This window comes from Lissotriton vulgaris, chromosome 5 (assembly GCF_964263255.1).
Source record: "Lissotriton vulgaris chromosome 5, aLisVul1.2, whole genome shotgun sequence".
Taxonomy (NCBI): Eukaryota; Metazoa; Chordata; class Amphibia; order Caudata; family Salamandridae; genus Lissotriton; species Lissotriton vulgaris.
Window position 1 is genome coordinate 996582007 of NC_141693.1, and position 19031 is coordinate 996601037.

General features: G+C 46.9%; 1 protein-coding gene across 3 annotated transcripts in view; it reads left to right on the plus strand.

Moving 5' to 3' along the window:
* The window catches only part of PYROXD2 (pyridine nucleotide-disulphide oxidoreductase domain 2), a 529340-nt gene that overhangs the window by 395223 nt on the left and 115086 nt on the right, over positions 1-19031 (plus strand). For all 3 annotated transcript variants that reach the window (XM_086922605.1, XM_086922607.1, XM_086922606.1), the window contains one exon: positions 12154-12288. In XM_086922605.1, coding sequence (XP_086778731.1) covers positions 12154-12288 — 135 coding nt within the window. The remainder of the gene's footprint in view (positions 1-12153; positions 12289-19031) is intronic.

Here is a 19031-nt window from a genome sequence, read left to right on the forward strand (position 1 = left end):
CCCCGCCCCATTAATCTAACTCTTTTCCTGTTGTTGCATGCAGTGGAGTGAGAGTAGTAAATAAAAGCCAGCAGAACCCAATGCTTTCCCTACTTTTGTTATACTGGAGTGCAAACATGAAATCTAGGCTCCTTTGAAGTCCAAACTTTTCTCTGATGTTGCTTTGACTAGAGTGTGAATAGTAAATCTAACCCTTCCAAAGTCCACCACTTTATTTGCTTAGACTGCAGTGGAAATCGGAAATTTAAGCCCTATGAAGAAAAATCCCTCCCCATTGTTGTGTAACTTGAAGTGGGAAAAGTAAATCAAGCCACTCAGAACTCAAAGACTTTTTCTAATGATGTTTTTGTTTTATAATGTTATAATGTTACTGTTATTTTTAAAAAAAGGTTTTCTATTTATGTTTATAGTTAATATATGACTTTAAATATTAAATGAATTAATTATATCCGCTCCCAGGTTCCTTAACGTTAAAGAACCACTCGGACACCTCAAGTGCTGTAACTTTGATTTAATAGCAAAGGGAATATATATACACATTTTTTACTTATTTTGGTTTCTGCTAATTATATATGTAAATGTTTTAAATTGTAAAAATATAAGGCCTAATTACGATGGTGGTCGCTCAGATGACCAACCGCCTTCGCAGTGGGAATGAGATGACCCGAAAAGGATTTGATGGTCAGCCATATTTCGATAAGACCGCCATGTAGGTGGTCAGAAACTGCCGTTTTCTACTGCTGCTTGTGCTATGGCCCGGAAAAGGGCTGCAGTACAAATGCAGTAAATAAAGGCTTTTTTCACACATCCATGTACCATGTGCCAGGCACCATGTGGTGCCTGGCACATGGTGCATGGATGTGTGGGGAGGGCACAACATGTGCCCCCTGCACACTTAAAGTGGCCCACGGGAGACAGGCCTTGCTTGGGGCCCCCAAAGTCTCTTTCCGGATACCTTTCCATGGTGGTGGGACCGCCATGAAGAGGCAGTCAGAACAAGACATCCTCGTCCCTACAGCCGTGCCTGCATAAGCACCACTCTCATGGTAAGGAAAGGAGTCTGACCGCCGCCGACAGGCTCCATGAGCCTGTCAGAGATGGCTGTCTTTCCCCCCAACATCATCAATCTGACCGCCAGTATTGTAATCCGGCTGATGGCCTGGATGTCGGGGAAACTGCCACCGACAGCCTGTCGGTTGCGGTCCACCCGACATCAAAATAAGGGCCATAGTATTTTTAAACCATTAGCAGAACACCTTCCTTTGCTTCAGAGATTTGCCCAGTGAAAGAATTGCGTCTGACTATGATACCCTCACAATACTGTATAAGGATTATGGGCACACAAAAGATAATGACTTTGTACCTTATCATAAGTTTGTCAGTCTTCGGCTGGACCGCCACCGCCGCGGTCCCAGGAAGACCGCCAACCCTGTGATTCACCCGCCCGCCGGATTACAAGTTAAATCCAGGATGGGCGGGCAGTGCTGCGGCAGTCTCATGAAGGCAGTATGTTAGGCTTATAGAAGAGCCTAACAAGTGTACCGCCACCATGAAAGAGCCTGCAGCCATTCCTGCACGGTGTGGCATGCACCTTGCTGTGCATGCCACACCGTGCAGGAACGAAAGTGCCATTCCAGGGGGGCAGCAACATGTGTTCCCACACACACCCCATGGCCAGATTCGGCTGGCCTTACCTGCATTTCCCCCCTTTTCATGGCAGGTCACAATATGCTTGGCGGTGCCATCGGCACTGCCAGCTTATTCAGGCCCTTTGAAGACTGCTGTTGCAGCGGGATCCTTGATCCCAGCAGAGGCAACCGTCTTGTGGCAGTCCCACTGTCATACTAATAATAGTGCGGACGGGTGGTGGTGGTCGGACCGCCACTGTAAGTACGGCAGTCCATGAACCGCTGTATTCATAATAAAGCCCATAGAGGCTCATAATTGCCTTCCCTTCTATTCTGTTGATACTGAATTTGGTCTTGGTTTGCAAAATGCAAGCTCTTTTTCGGAAGAATTCCCTTTGTTAATGTTTGTGGTACGGAAAGCAATTTAAAATCCGCAGGGGCAAAGTATGGAAATAGTTCACCCTTTTTCACCATCACAGCCTCTACTCTCAATTAATGAGGCTCTTCTAACACCTCTACTGGCTGTATGAGAGTAACACCTCTTGGTGTTTGTCTCGGTCCCAGCAGTCCGCAGACAATTTCCCAGGTCAACCCACAATTTATGTTGGCTTACCCTTAACTAGAATGTGTAGTGAATCAAGATTTCTTCAAAAAATGTAACCTAATTGCCTTTACCGTGGCCTCTCTTGTTATTTAAATAAATTAGTTTCTATGAATCATAAAGTTGCAATTTTTTCACTAGCAGCCTTGCTCATCAAATAGAAAAGACCATCTGACTCTTGGGCTGCTATCGCTATGCCTCATGTGAGCTGGCAAACTAACAGACATCAGCTTATCAGACCACATGAAAAAGCTATTTCCAATCTTGTCAGTGATGGTTTGGAGGCCTCCAATCCTGGAGCCTGTCCTGGGTTCCGCAAATACTATGGATCGATCCAGAGACACTTGGTTGCCTTCCACTGGCTTCTTAGGAAATGTTGAGGCAATGCTCATATACATTTCCTATGATGGTTATTCTCTGTTTGGAGAGAAGGCTCACTCCTCTCTGGAATGCTTCAATAAATTAATTATGGCTCGCTTAATTGGACCTAACCACCACAGAGAGGCAGTTACACCAGCAGTAGAGGAAATGTCGATGCTATTCCAGAGCACAACTGCCCTGGCAGGGACAGCAGTTTTAGATGCCCCAACAAATGTGGCAGGAGTGGATCTAGGGGATGCCATCACCAGCTGCAACAGGTCCAGTCCCCACAATCCTCTGCCGGCTCTGCAGCCTCAAAACCTCGCTGCCGACCCTTCTTACAACACCATCCTTAGTGAGAAGGAAAGCCTCTCAATTTTCCACCTATTGGGAGACAAACATGATGGAGTAGAGGGTCATCCAGCTCACCTGCAAGAGCCACGCTCAAGCCTTCCTGTTCCATCCTACGGACTGTCCTTCCACCAAGGTTCCCACTCCAGCGCATACTTCCATTTTGGAGGCAGAAGTGCTTGTCTTGCTGAACAAATAGGCCTAGAGGTGGTGCCTTTGAAAGAGAAGGGCACTGGATTCTGCTATTGTTACGTCTTCATCTAGTGGAATGGTTTAGGTCCGAGACCCGTTCTGGATTTCCGCCTTCTGAATTTGTTTATTTGTCATTACTAGTTCAAGATGTGGCCACTGAGCGAAGTGTGTTAGCCACGGAAATTCACTGCTGGGTTCTGTAAGATGGGGAGGATGCAGGGCCTAACCAGAGGCCCAACCTTATAAGCAGAGATTGTTTCACAAGTCCAAAGGCTGTGTGCAGTGGTATGGACCTGAGTACATTTCCTGGCCAAATGGCTGAAGGGCTGCTAGGATGTGCACAGCTGGTTTGGTGGGACTGGGCCTTAAGCCAGGCTATGCACCCAGAGTTCACTGCAGATGGTTGAAGGCTGCTTCAGGCCAGGATGGATGCCTTCGTTGATCAAAACATGTCGAGTAAGGTGTCATACGAATTGGAATACTACCCCCTCGCCAATTCTGGCGACGGGGGTAGCATTCCACCCTTTTAGAGGGACACGACATGTACCTAACTGTGAACCCCGGTTAAGGTTAACTCGAGCCTCAGCATCACAAAATGGATGCTGCCACCACAGACACAAGTCTGACCTCCTGCTGCTGGGAGTCCTTCCAGCGAGGGAGGCTTGGACAAAGGGTTTCCTGCCTTGGGAGGTGCTAGCACCACCCTAGACAGGATTTTGGGTATTGGGTAGGACAGGGCTGAAAGGAATGAGACATGCCTGGGGCACACAAGGTGTCCCTGTGCATACACCAGTCTAAACCAGTTCCTGGGGCTCTCCAGCCCCAGCTCTGGCGCAAGACCGGACAAAGGATAGGGGGTGTAACCACCCCCCTTCCTGGTCCCACCCATAGGAGGGACCTAGTGATAGTACAGCCCCCTTTAGGAGAATAAAGGTAGGAGATGCTCCCATTCCAAATTAGATTAATCCTGAACTGAAATTCTGCAAGAAGAAACTTTGGACTTCGGCTTTCTACAAAGAAGACTGAAGAAATCTCCCTTGTGGGCAAGGAGTGTCCACCCTGCACAAGCAGGCACCATCAGCGTCCAGCGGCTTCACTTTGTTGTCTTCCCTCGAGGATCCAGACTTCAGAGCCCGACGAGACCCAGATTCCCAGACCTCTCCGCCCTCTACCTACATCTGCAGCACAGCTGAGATCCGTGGGTGCGACGAGACACGTGGGACCGGCCATCTTGGAGAAATTGCACTTCGCTTCCAGCACAACTTCTGAGGTATTCTCGACCAAGTGCTTTGGGGACTAAGAAGCCCCAGCCCCGAGCAGCTCCTGCACCGAAGACCAGCCCTCCAGCATTCACGAGATCTGCGTGGGGCCCTTCTGCCTGGTTGCTGCTCGACGCGTTGTCTGGTCATTTGCCGGCTGGCTAGTGGCCTCCTAGACGACGATCCACGACATCAACACCACTGGTCTGGTTGCTCCAGACTGGCCCTTGCTTCCTTCCAAAAGAGAGGCACCCCGGACCCTCCTGGTCCACTCCAGACGCCGTTTCTGCTCACCGCGTGGGTTGCCTTTGCCAAGGCCTGTTGACTCCAAATCCGGATCCGACACCGCCGACAGCGAGAGCCTGCGTGGGACAGCTCGTGCCTCCATCCTGGTCATCAAAGACACCTTCTGGTCCACATGGCTGCAGAGACAAGCGTCCACTCTTCACCTGATCGCGACGACAACATCTGGTTTCACTCCTGGTTCCACTCCAGTCACTGGCTAGTGACTTTGAACATTGTCCCCTCTGCTTTCAGGTCCTCCTCTTCACTGATCCACCCTTGGATCACACCGGACATCTTCCTCTTGGTCGCCTGCAGCATCTTTTCTTTCAGGCTCCATAGACTTCAACGCCGGAACCCGAAACGACTTCGCACCTATGCACTCGCAGCTTGTGGGTGAGGTAACAAGAGCATTTCGGTGCTCAAGGGTAGATAGACTCTCCTAGTGTCCAGTTCCACAGTCGTTTTAGTCCTAACTAGTCAGGATTGTCCGTACTCACCTTTTACTTGAACTGTACTGTCCATAGATGTTGTTACGCATCTCGCTTGTGAGTTTACACTCTGCACACGCGTTCCCTGGGCCTCCTATTACTTACCTAAGGTTAGGGTAGTGTAGTCCCAGCGATCCTACAGCCTCTGGACAGCTCCATTCCTTCTATCGACTTTCACATTCCACTTACTTAGTATATGGTTTGTTGTGCCCCTAGGGCAACATTGTAATTGTGCAACTTAAACGTATTCGTTTTAAGAGTCTTGTCATGTGCTTAGCCCTCTGATCTCATAAAGAGTTCAGAGGTGTTTGTTAGTTAATAAATATCTTGTTTATTTTCATAACTACCTGTATGGTGTCCTTTCATTTGGTATGTATTCAAGGGGTTATATGTGGTAAAACAGCTGGCTTCACATGCCAAAAGAGTTTAGCCTAAGACTGCTTTGTCCATGCTACCATTAGGATAGCCGGTCTATAAGGTTGACTTACAACCAATCACCATAAGGGTTGCTTGGCATGGTACAAGGTGATCACTAGAACTAGTGAATATCATATACCAGGCCAACTTCTCACAAGAATGACGACCTGACCCCATCCATAAATCACTCAAAAAGGCTTTGGTCACACCTTCACCTTCAGGCCCTCGGGCTCGGCAAAGAAGCCTATTAAGCCTTCAGGCCACTCGGGCTCAAGTCAGCCTGCCGTTGGTACTGAAACACATTCACCTGCACCAAAAAAGAAAACACCCTCCTCCTCTGCGCCGAGCACTGCCTCTACATAGAAGCACTCGGCACCGAAACCAACAACCACCGACCCTTCGACTCCGAAAAAACACTCGGAGCCGAGAAAAAAGCCGCTCCCTAGAGGGTCAGGACAACCTTCAGAGCAGAAAACTTCGGAACTGAAAAAACCTTCGGAACCCAAGAAAACACCAGTTCCACATACAGACACTGTAAAACCTCACAGTTCGAAGCCAAAAGACAAAATAGTGCCAGAGACGGTGCCCCCTAAGGCAGCAGAACATACAAAGTATGCACCGAAAGACCAGCATCCATCAGAAGACCTTTTTATGCCAGATCCAAAACAAAAGACTCTTATAAAGGACCCTAAAACTGGTCAGCTCAAGGAAGAGACCACTGGATAAGCCTGCACCGTCTCCACCACCAAAGAAATGGGACATTGCCACTTCTCCACTTAGAATTCTTTCTCCATCACCTCCTCTTCCTCCTCCTCCTCCTCCTCTACCTCCCCACCACACCATTCTCCTACACCATCCCCCCCACCAAGGGACGATGATGATAGTGCAGATTACACAGGAGAGGGTGCAGGTGAAGAGCCACCAGGAGGCCCTAGTCCACCTTCTTCCCCTGACCTCTGGGATGATTACAGCACTCCAGATGTCCCCAATGTTCCACAGGAGGATGTATACCCCTCTAGACCTTCACCTCCAGAGGACACAACAGGCTTTAATCAGCTACTATACAGAGCTGCACAATACCATGGGGTTAACTTACACACAGACCCAGTGGAAGAGGATTTCCTAATGGACACTTTTGACACGTCACAAAGGACCATCTCTATCTTGCCTATGCAAACAGAGGTCATCAAGCATGCACCCGAAGTTTTTAAAGATCCTGTTAGGGCTAGAGTTATCAACCCCAGGATCAAAAAGAAATATAAAGCTATCCCTGCAGACCCAGCTTATATTAAAGGCCCCGTTTCCTGTAGTCTCCAACGCTAGGAAAAGAGCCAATTCTAAGACATCAGGTGATGCTTCTCCCCCTTATAAAGAGTCCAAACTTTTGGGCGCTTCTGGAAAAAGAACAGCGTCCCAGGCTGCTAACATATGGCGTATTGCCAACACTCAAGCTTTGTTAGCCAGGTACGGTAGGGCACATTACGATGAGTTAGAGACCCCGTTACAGCACCTTCCAGACAACTACAAAAATAGGGCCAATGACCTTATACAAGAGGCAAAAGTGATCACTAACACTTCCATTCACTGTGCTCTTGACGCAGCAGACACTGCTTCGAGAGCAGTGAACACAAGTGTCCTTCTGCATAGACCTGCTTGGCTAGGCATTTCTGAGTTTAAGCCTGAAGTTCAAACTTCTATTCTAAACCAACCATTTGATCAGGAACACTTATTTGGACCTAATATCGATTCATCACTAGAAAAAATGAAAAAGATACAGGCACAGCCAAATCCATGGGAACATTGCAAGTGCAAGCTCCCACATGTTCCTTTCATCGCACCTTCTACAAGGGCACCTTCAGAGGCTACTCCCCTGACAACCCCTCCTCCTCTTACGAGGCTCCCACCCAGTCTACATTCACCAGAGGTTACCAGAGAGGCAGGTACAGAGGCAACAATTACAAAGGTAGAGGCCAGACCAATAATACCAGATCTGCCTGCACACCTACCCAATGACTTCCCTCCACTCCCCCAGACCATTCCACTCCGGTCGGGGGAAGAATACAACTTTTCCTTCCTGTCTGGAACAACATTACCACAGGCAGGTGGGTGAGACAAATCGTTTAGTCAGGTTACTGTCTAGAACCTACCTCTACCCCCCACCATACCACCCAGACAGCATCCAATGCCGTTAAAACCTCTATCGCTGCTCAAGCAGGAAGTCATCTCACTTCTGCAAAAGGGTGCAATAGAGTCAGTTCCTCTGCATCAACAAATCAACAAAACACAGGAGTTTACTCTCTGTATTTTCTCATTCCAAAAAAAGACGGCTCTCTAAGACCTATTCTAGACCGGAGACCCCAAAACCTGTACATACAATCAGACGATTTCCACATGGTCATACTTCAACAGGTTCTTCCTCTCCTTTCACAAGGCGTCTTCCTTGCCATTCTAGATCTCAAGGACACCTACTTTATATTCCCATTCATGCACCTCACAGGAGATACCTCAGGTTCATAGTGGACGGACAACACTACCAATTCAAAGTACTCGCATTCGGAGTCACCACAGCACCTTGAGTATTCACCAAGTGCCTTGCGGTAGTTGCAGCTCATCTCAGAAGACAACACATTCATGTCTTCCCATATCTAGACGACTGGCTAATAAAAGCCAGCTCATACAGTCACTGTGTACATCACACTCACTCACGCTACTATTCAACTACTCCCCAACTTAGGGTTGACAGTAAATCATGCAAAGTCTCATCTGCAACCGTCCCACATGCAACAATACCTAGGTGCCACAATAGACACCTCAAAAGCACTAGCTTAGCCCTGTCCAGCCAGGATATCAAGCATGCAAACCCTCACAACCAAATTTCAGCCTCAACACTCTCTTCCAGCCCGAGTGTTCATGCAGCTCATAGGGATGATGACCTCTTGCATATTCATAGTGCCTCACGCAAAACTCCAAGTGCGTCCTCTACAAGAGTGCCTAGAAAAACAGGCTCAAGGTCAGCTAACAGATGGTGTTGGTAAACGGTTGCATTCATCGCTCTCTGCAGTGATGGAACACCAAAAACCTTTCCAAAGGGCAACCGTTCATAGAGCCAGTTCCACAGATAGTCATCACAGCAGACGCATCGCTCTCCGGTTGGGGAGCACATCTACAAAAATTATTCCACATCAGCCATCTAGAAGTATTATCCATATTCCTAGCCCTAAAAGCATTCCAAAAACAAATATCATGCAAAGCTGTCCTAGTTCGAACAGACAACATGACAGCAATGTATTACATACAGAAGCAAGGCGGAACACCCCCTCCCAAAAAACTCTCCAAACTAGCACAACAGATATGGAGATGGGCTATTCCCCAGTACATTTTTCTCCTAGCACAACATGTGCCAGGAGTCCAGAATAATATAGCAGATCTGTTAAGTTATCAAACGCAACATATTCACAAGTGGGAACTTCATCCGCAAGTTCTTCAACCGTTTTTCCACATGTTGGGACATCCAGACATAGACCTCTTTTCCACAGATGAAAATGCCAAATGCCCAAGCTTCACCACCAAATATCCACACCCATTGTCCAAAAGCAATGCGATATGGATGAATTGGTCAGGCAGATTTTCGTACACTTTTTCACCTCTCCCACTCATTCCACTAGTGTTGCGCAAACTGCAACAACACTCCCTGACTCTTATCCTAGTTGCTCTAACATGGGACAGACAACCGTTGTACACAATACTGCTGGAACTATCAGTACTCCCACACCAAAAACCACAACTCTCCCCATGCCTCTTAACCCAGAACCGTGGAGGGATCAGACACCCAGACCTAGCACAGCTCAATCTAGCAATCTGGCTCCTGAGGTCTTAGAGCTTGGTTACCTTAACCTTCCCCCTGATCAAGGAAGCTAGACATCCCACCACTAGAGCCTGCAATGCAGCCAAGTGGAAAAGACTTGTTATATACTGTAACAGCAACTATATCAATCCATTAGATGTGTCTATTCAACACGTCATATGTTATCTATTCCATCTTCAAAGGTCTAACCTAGCATACTCTTCTATTAGGTTACATCTCGCTGTCATTGCAGCCTACTGACAAAATAGACAACACTTGTCGTTATTCAGGGTACCTGCCATCAAAGCATTTATGGAAGGTCTCAAAAGAATAATTCCTCCAAGGGTACCACCCTCAACTGTATGGATATTAAATATTGTTCTCACAAGATTAATGGGTCCCCCATTCGAACCTCTACATAAATGTGAGTTACAATTTCTTACATGGAAAGGCTCTTTCCTTGTCGCCATTACTTCCCTTAGAAGAGTTAGTGAGATACAAGCACTCACTATTCAAGAACCATTTTTACAACTCCATCATAACAAAGTGGTTCTTAAAACTAATCCAAAATGTCTTCCTAAGGTAATTTCTCCTTTTCACCTCAATCAGTCTGTGGAATTGCCAGTTTTCTTCTTGCAACCACAAACAGTCGCAGAAAGAGATCTACATACTCTGGATGTAAAAAGAGCACCCCTTTATTACATTGAAAGAACAAAGCCTTTTTGTAAAACAAAACAACTTTTTGTATCTTTCTCACCACCACATAAAGGCAACTCCATATCCAAATCCGGAATTGCAAGATGGAAAGTCAAATGTATACAAATTTGTTATCACAAAGCAAAATGCACCTTATCTGTTCCTCCTAAAGCCCACTCTACCCGCAAAATAGGGGCTTGAATGGCATTCTTAGCGAACAGTCTCTTAGATGACATTTGCAGAGCAGTTACATGGTCTACACCGCACACATTCACAAACACTATTGTGCAAACAAAATAGCAAGCTGCTATAGGCCAAGTGGTACTCAAAACATTATTTCAAACTGCTGCAACAGATATGGGTGGTCGCCGCTAAGGATGGGTACTGCTATACAATCTATGCATAGTGTGTGATCTGCAGCTCATATGCCTCGAACAGAAAATGCTTCTTACCAGTATGCATCTGTTCTTGGCATGTAGAGCTGCAGATTCACACACGCCCACCCGCCTCCCCGGCTACCTTTATCTGTTCCAGTATTATCCTAATTAGATACAGCATACATGGACATCTTTTCTGTTTCCTACAAAACTCCATCATTTCCCTGCTGGCGAAAAACAATCTGATGATTGAGCCGATGCCCATGCGCACTATCATCCAAAGGAGGAGTCACCTATCTTGTGACTTCCAAAGAGTTCTCCAAGACAAAAACAAGTGCAAACCTCTGGGCCCAACACCTGATGGCGATCTATGCATGGTGTGTGAAGCAAATGCTTAACTCTGTGCAGGTCACATACAGTGTAGCCAGTTTTTTGGTAGCGGCAGCGCGAATAAATAAAATAAGACTCACCCAGACGAATAATCAACTAGGTTGATATTTTGCCAACTATGTCTTGTGAAAAAATTTATTAAGAACAGTGGGAAACAGGGGTGGTCTCTTTGAATTTTGACTGCTTAGTATCTACTCTTTGTATCAAAAATTTTAAACTGTTTTAACCATGAATAAATGAACTGTAATCATGTGTATATTTGTATATTTGTAAATTTTTACTTGTATAATGTATGTATGTTTAATAATGAATTGTGTATTGCTTTTATGGTTTTAATTAACCGAAATAAAGATATTTGACTGACTGGCATACTGGTAAGTAGCATTTTCCTTCTTAGTCAGTCTTGGCCCCACCTGTATGAATACTGTAACAATCTCCATTCCATTCTCAGTTAACAGTTCTTTGTATTATGAATGGAATACGTTTAGGGCCTGAATCTCGTATTACTGCCAGCCATGAGACTCATTTCAAATCATAATTTAGTGAGGGAACACTATGGGGCTAATTTACAAATGTATGATATGAGCAAATTGCATCTTCTCAGTCAAGCGCTGGGACACCCTGTTGATGGTCAAGTAGGCTTTTTTTTATTAATGTGCTTTTATTTATGTATGTTGCGAAATGTACTCGTTGCATATTATTTGTACATGTATTTTTAGCTGTCTCTCCAATTTGAATGTTTTCCCATACATGCCACCCCTTCCGACATACCTTTTGTAGATATTACGTGGATTGGTACACTTTTCACTATGTATGCACGATTTGCTTCAGATTCAACAGTTGCAAGCAAGGTGTAAAATGTGACAAATCGTTTCTAAACTTTTGAATTTGTCCCAAAAAATTCCACCTATGTGAACATGGAACCAGAGTTGCTTCGCAGATCCTAGGCAGATTTTCTGGCACTGCCATTTTCACTAGCAAACACCTCTTAAAGCACTCACATCTTATGCACAATTTATAACTGCATTCATTATGTGTCTTATGGAGCATGCACATGTGCTTTACACTTCCATCCACACACTTAGCGATTACTTACAAATGCACATTTTAGCAGTACCTGATGTGATTGATGCAAGTGTAAGTTCTTACTTTTACAGAGGAGAGTGTAATGAACCATTTGTGTTTCAGAGTGCAGAGTACATTGACATGCCATGCTATAAGAGGCCCTTCGATCTACTGACCTCTCATGCTTGGTTCTGTTTCAGCCAGTGGATCATGTATTGGTGAACAGTGACGGTAAAGTGGAAGGGGTCATGCTGGAGGATGGGACAGAAGTGAAAAGCAAGTTGGTCCTTTCAAATGCATCCCCTCATCACACATTCCTCAAGCTCACACCACAGGTACGAAAACGTGCATGAGAACCTAAACGTAACTATATTGCAAACAAGCCAAAACTATACCCCATAGAATCACTGCTTGCCGACCTTTTCTGAACTGGGTGAGTACAAGTAACATCCTGTAGAGATGCGTTGAAATTAATTCATCCATACTATGCACACAGTGCATTAAACTGCAGGGTGAGTCTGAGGTACTGCTGTTGCATCACAGACTCTGCCTGAAGTGCCGCTGTTGCCTCACAGACACTGCCTGAGGTGGCGCTGTTACATCTCAGGCACTCTCTGAGGTGCTGCTTTTGCACCACAGACACTGCCTGAGGTACTGCTGATATATCACAGAAAGCCTGTTGTACTGCTGTTACATCAAAAATACTGTCTGGGGAGCTACTGCTACATCACAGACTCTGCCTGAGGTGCTGCTGTTGCACCACAGACACTGCCTGAGGGACTGCTGTCGCATCACAGACACTGCCTGAGAAGCTACTGTTGCATCATAGACACTGCCTGAGTGACTGCTGTCGTAGCACTGATACAGCTGTTACATAAAGGACACTGCCTGTGAAGCTACTGCTGCATCACAGACACAGCCTGAGGAGCTGCTGTTGCATCACAGAAACTGGCTGAGGGGCTTCTGTTGCATTTCAGACACTGCCTGAGGAGCTACTGCTGCATCACAGACGCTGTATGATGAGCTACTGCTGCATCACAGACATAGCCTGAGGGACTGCTGTTGCATCACAGAAACTGCCTGAGGGGCTTCTGTTGCATCACAGACACTGCCTGAGGAGCTACTACTGCATCACAGACACTGCATGATGAGCTACTGTTGCATCACAGACACTGCCTGAGAAGCTACTGTTGCATCACAGAGACTGCCTGAGGAGCTACTGTTGCATCACAGACATAGCCTGAGGAACTGCTGTTGCATCACAGAAACTGCCTGAGGGGCTTCTGTTGCATCACAGACACTGCCTGAGGAGCTACTACTGCATCACAGACACTGCATGATGAGCTACTGCTGCATCACAGACACTGCCTGAGAAGCTACTGTTGCATCACAGAGACTGCCTGAGGAGCTACTGTTGCATCACAGACACTGCCTGAGGGGCTGCTGTTGCATCACAGACACTACCTGAGGAGCTACTGCTGCATCACAGACACTGCCTGAGGAGCAGCTGTTGCATCACAGATGCTGCCCAGGAGCTACTGTTGAATCACAGACACTGCCTGAGGGGCTGCTGTTGCATCACAGACACTACCTGAAGGGCTGCTGTTGCATCACAAGCACTGCCTGAGGGACTGCTGTTGCATCACAGACAACTTCTGAGGTACTGCTCAGACACCTCCTGAGGTACTGCTGTTGCATCACAGACACTGGCTGAGAGGCAGCTGTTGTATCACAGACACCGATTGAGGTGCTGCTGTTGCATCACAGGCACTGCTAGAGGTGCTGCTGCTGTTGCATAACAGACAAGACACCGCCTGAGGTGCTGCTGTTGCATCACAGACACTTGTGTAACCACAATGGCCAGATAAATCTGGACTAGGGGAACCAGAGGCACGGGGTACTGGTAGACGGCAGCCTCCAACATGAACTGTATACCACAACGAACCGCTACCAGTCTGAGTATTGCTAGTGTAAGTGAAGTGTTATTTTGTGAGTGCTGGCATCTCACAAAAAGTGAAGGACTGGTCTCACACACCACCGGGTGTCATGCTTCATCATTGACCAGTCCTCGCCCTCTAAAAACTTGGTTTGATAGAGGGCGGGCATACACCTGACGACAGGGGTGCACTTCGAAACTAAGTGGGGGCCCAAAGAAAAATATATAGTGAGTTAAAAGGCCATAATGGGTGTCTACTTAATTTTAATAGTGTCGACATCCATATGGTAGTTTAAAATAAAGTGATCGGTGTCATGGGGATATTAGTGTCCCCCCATAAGGCGAATAATATCTCTGTTGGATTGGTCAAAGGGGACTGGCTCCCCTGTAGGTGTGGCCCTGTTGGACGCGGAAAAAGCGTTCAACAGGGTCACATGGACCTTTCTGTGGTCTGTGCTGGCAAAAAAGGGGCTTCCAGAGGAATTTGTCAACAGAATAAAATCACTATATATTCAACCATCTGCCACTATCCGTATATCAGGAAGGAGCTCAGGGATGGTGCGAATAGCAAGGGGGACGAGGCAGGGTTGCCCCTGCTCGCCCTTGCTGTTCGCACTATATATTGATCCGTTTATTGGACATTTGGAGAGTAACCTGGCTATTAAACCAGTGCGGACAAATAATTTGACTCTAAAGTCTACGCTTATGCAGACCAGACGACATAGCTATAGCGGCATCAGAGATGAGTAGTGCCCTTCCTATTATAGTGAAGTCTGCGGAGAAATTCGGCCGGCTTTCTGGATATAAATTAAATATCGATAAGACACAGCTGATCCATTCAGTGGCCGGTCGCCCAGAAATTTTAAAATTTGAAGAGGAGGCCACATATTTAGGCATAAAGATCACTGCCAACATGGAAAAAATGATTCCTATCAATTTAGACCCTATCATTGGCACATCGAATAAAACTCTGGAAAGATTAAACAATTTGAAGCTCTCACTTTTAGGTCGCAGCAATGTGATAAAAATGCTCATCTTCCCTAAGTTTCTGTACATATTTCGTTCAATACCTCTACTGATATCTTCTGGCTATTTTGGTCACATTGATAGGATGTGTTCGAGATTTCTCTGGGGGTATCACCGGGCCTGGAGAGCATTTAAAAGATGTGTGTTGACAAGGGAAAAAGGGGGATGGGGCATACCGAATTTCCAGATTTATTATTGGTGTGCGATGTTGCAACATATGGGGTTCTTAATTTTACCAGAAGATTCTATGGAGGATTACATGATACCATCCATCTACGAGATGCTTCTGGGCTTGGAGGCTAAACAATGTTTTAATAGAATTATCGAACCCTGCTACTTTAAAAAAACAAAGTTCAAAATTGTTGAAACAGCGTTTACCATATGGAGGGCTATTAAAAAAAGATACCGGCTAGGCAATTTGAATATATACTCCATTAAGGAATTGTTCTTTTTTACATGAAATTTTTCATGATGGAGTTATATCTAGGTGGCACAATTTGGGGATTATTAAGCTGGGGGACCTGTTTCAGGGAAGCGAGTTTGTATCCTTTGAGCATTTAAGGAATGAATATCAGGTACCGAGAGCCGACTTTTTTAAATACCTACAGGTACGAAGTTTTTGTGCTCAGAAAATATCTAAGTCCACATTGGTATTGGGAAAAATCATGCTGTTCGAAGCAATTAAGGATGGGCAGAAAATTGGATATTTATACCAATTATTTATGGAGAATGTAGAGGACGATTTAGAATTAAGAGCGATCAAGTGGCAAACTAAACTGGGAGTGGAGTGTGTTAATTTAAAAAGAAGCTTGGCGATTGCTGGCAAGGTATTACTTAATGGTTCATCGATAAGTCAGCATTATAAGTTAACTTTCGGGCTATACTACACACCGGGCAAGATAGCCAAATGGAAATTTGGGAGGGGGACAAAGTGCAATCGCTGTAACCTTTATGCAGCGGACGTTGCACATATGTTCGTTTTATGTCCAAAATTGGGCCAATTGAAAGCTAACTCTTCCTACTTGCCGGGACCTTGAAGTCTGCTTGCTGTTTCGTAACGCTGCACCTTGAGGTACCTCCTGCGTGAGCCCCGCTTCGTAGTGTTAATCACCCCTGGACTGTGGACTTAAGAAGGGGTGGCCTCTTGGTGATTGCTGTGGGTCCGTGGGTCCGAGCAGGGCTGCGAGCGTCGGGACCGGGACTCCATCTTCCAGGAGTCCTCGGCAGTCCGAACCTGTGTCACCTGGGCCGCTCTCCCTGCTTGCCCTGCCCCACCAACGTCTTCAAAAACCAGTGCCTCCAGATTGTACTTGGGACGCTTTGCCTAACTCTTCCTACTTGCCGGGACCTTGAAGTCTGCTTGCTGTTTCGTAACGCTGCACCTCACGGTACCCGCTTCGCGGGTCCCGCTTCGTAGTGTTAATCACCCCTGGACTGTGGACTTAAGGAGGGGTGGCCTCTTGGTGATTGCTGTGGGTCAATGGGTCGGAGCAGGGCTGCGAGCGTCGGGACCGGGACTCCATCTCCCAGGAGTCCTCGGCAGCCCGAACCCGTGTCACCTGGGCCGCTCTCCCTGCTTGCCACGCCCCACTAACAAAGGTCCCTATATTAACCAACCATTATCCCTGCTGCGCGGGAGCGCGCGGGAGCGTCCCGGGAGAAGCCTGGGACAAGGGCGGGCCGTCTGTGGCCGTCAGGGGCTGCAGGAGGCTGGGCTGGGCCCACTCTCTAACATCCAATGTCATCTATCGACCCTATTACTGTAAGGTTCAATGAGCTGCCATTCTGAGGAGCTTTTTCCATACGGACTTTAGTACAAGTTCCTTTTCTTATCGAGTGGTTCAGTTGCGGTTTATAGCGTCCTTGCTCAATCCTTGTGCTGCAAATAGCGCTAAACATGTCTTCACCTCCAACTTCCCCTCCATTGAATCCCCTTCCGCCCACAGTAGGGGTTGCCATTCTGGGTCCTTTAGACAAGTACTTCTCTAGGGCTACCCGTGATATCGATAGAGAGATTGCCCTAGCTGAGAGACGCGCCGAGCGCAGGCAATCTATCGAACTCCTTAAACTTCCCCTAGAGAAGCGGGCACCCCCGGGTTCTCTGGTATCGGTCCCCTCATCTCCACCTGCAACCGAGCCAGACTTGATTGTTGGTCCACCCTTGGAAAAGCCCCATGAAATATTCCTGTCGCCCAGCCTGGTTAGGGTGGAAAGTATGCTAGGTTTAGACTTCCAGACCGGAAACGAGCTACCGGTCATAGTCTCTACTAACATACCTCCCCCACGCCTACCCAAAATATCACTTCTACTAACGAGGGAACTATTGCTTTATCAGGCGTGCTACCCCACGCAGTTCCTAAAAATCCCCATACTAAAAGGAAAAGGATCACTAGTCCCCAAAAAGGTTGTCACCCTAAACCCCTTAAGAAAATTAGGAAACTTGGAATTGGAACAGGAGTGGGAGCTTCTCATAAGTCCAAAGGGGCCGGTTTGGGCGGGGCTCAGGCTGACAAGGGTGGGGTGTCCTCTGGAGATTCACTATGTAATACAAGTGACACTCTGGCGATTGCTTCTGCCGAGACTATATCCCCAGACACACCCTTACTCATGCAGATAGAGAAATTGATGAAATCCCTACTGACCCCTATTGTAGAACGAGTGAAAAGGATAGCGGATCGTTTGGACAGCTTTGAACAAGCAACCCTAGATAACTTTTTCTCAACTAAATCCCTAATTAAAATACATTCTAGGACTGGGGACAGTGATAATGGGGGGACTCAAGTGGTTAGGACGATCTCTACCACTCCACAAGATTCCTCTAACATAAGTGGAATGGTAAGTGGGGTACCCGCTCCAGAGTCCATCCATCCTCCTGCTGTTACTACTAAAGGGGGGCCTCGTCCTTCAGGTCAAAACCATAAGAACAATCCCCACCTACCAGACCAATCAAGGGCAAATAAATCCCAACCCAAGAAGCATTTAGCAACCGCGGCAACGGGCACTATTGATACATCCAAACCAAGGAACCCTGGAACCATTAATTGCCACGACTTAGCCCAAACTACAATGACTTGCCCCGCTCCTCCCTCCACTAGTCAGCCTGACACATTTCCTCCCAAAGTGGCCCGTAGAATACCTCCGATGAATCTGCCCCCAGACTGCCATCCCTTTGTTGCCATCCTTACCAACGTACCACCATTGTTGGTTGGGCAGCAAGAATCCTTCCAGACGCTAAAAAATAAAACCATGCACAGGCTAAGGATAAATAGACCACTGCCAAGGGAACTCGAAGGGCTGAATCTTAGTGTCAGAAGGTCAGGTTGGGTAGGTATTCACCATAAGCGCTTTGAGGGGGACTGCGTGGTAGTCAATTTCAAGGATCCCAGGGTAGCTCAGCTAATTTCCAACCAGAATCTAGGTACTAGTAGCTCTGGTATTGGAGTAGTTGACCTGACTTTCTTTTATCCGAGATCAGTTGGCAATCATTTTGGTACAGCTCCAGATATAAGATGTTATCATAATCTTGCCCTCCCCTGATTTGACCCCTTCTCTGTGCACTGTCAGCAAACCCTATGGTCGGGGACCTATGGAAGGACCGTAGGCTATTGAAACGATATCTCCTCTGGGGTTGTTCTTTCACCCCCGGGTTTGAGTCCACGGTTGGATCCCTGCTCTTTGGAGCCCACTAACAACAGATGGACATCCATCTCCACTGAGAGTGGTCCCCAGCCACAGGGTGATAATCTTGGTAGTGGGTCTAAGGGGGGAATCAGAGCTTTTTGCCCAATCCCCAAGGGGGGGCAGGATACTAATCTTGTCCCCTATGTCGAGCCAAATGTGGCTGGTCCTGTCATAAAGATTCTTAGCTGGAATGATGCTGGGATTGCAAGGAAGCTGGCTGTTCCGGACTGGAACATCTTAGTGGAGGGTTTCTCCATCTGTATCTTCCAAGAAACCTGGAGTAGGAAGCCATGTCACAAGGTAGGATATTCATCCTTCTTCCTGCCAGCAGTCCCTTCCCCTTATGGGAAAGGCCGCCTCTCTGGAGGTCTTCTTATATGAGTCGCTATCTCCCTTGGTTGTCAGGTTACCCAGCGCGTGACCGAGTCACTTGAC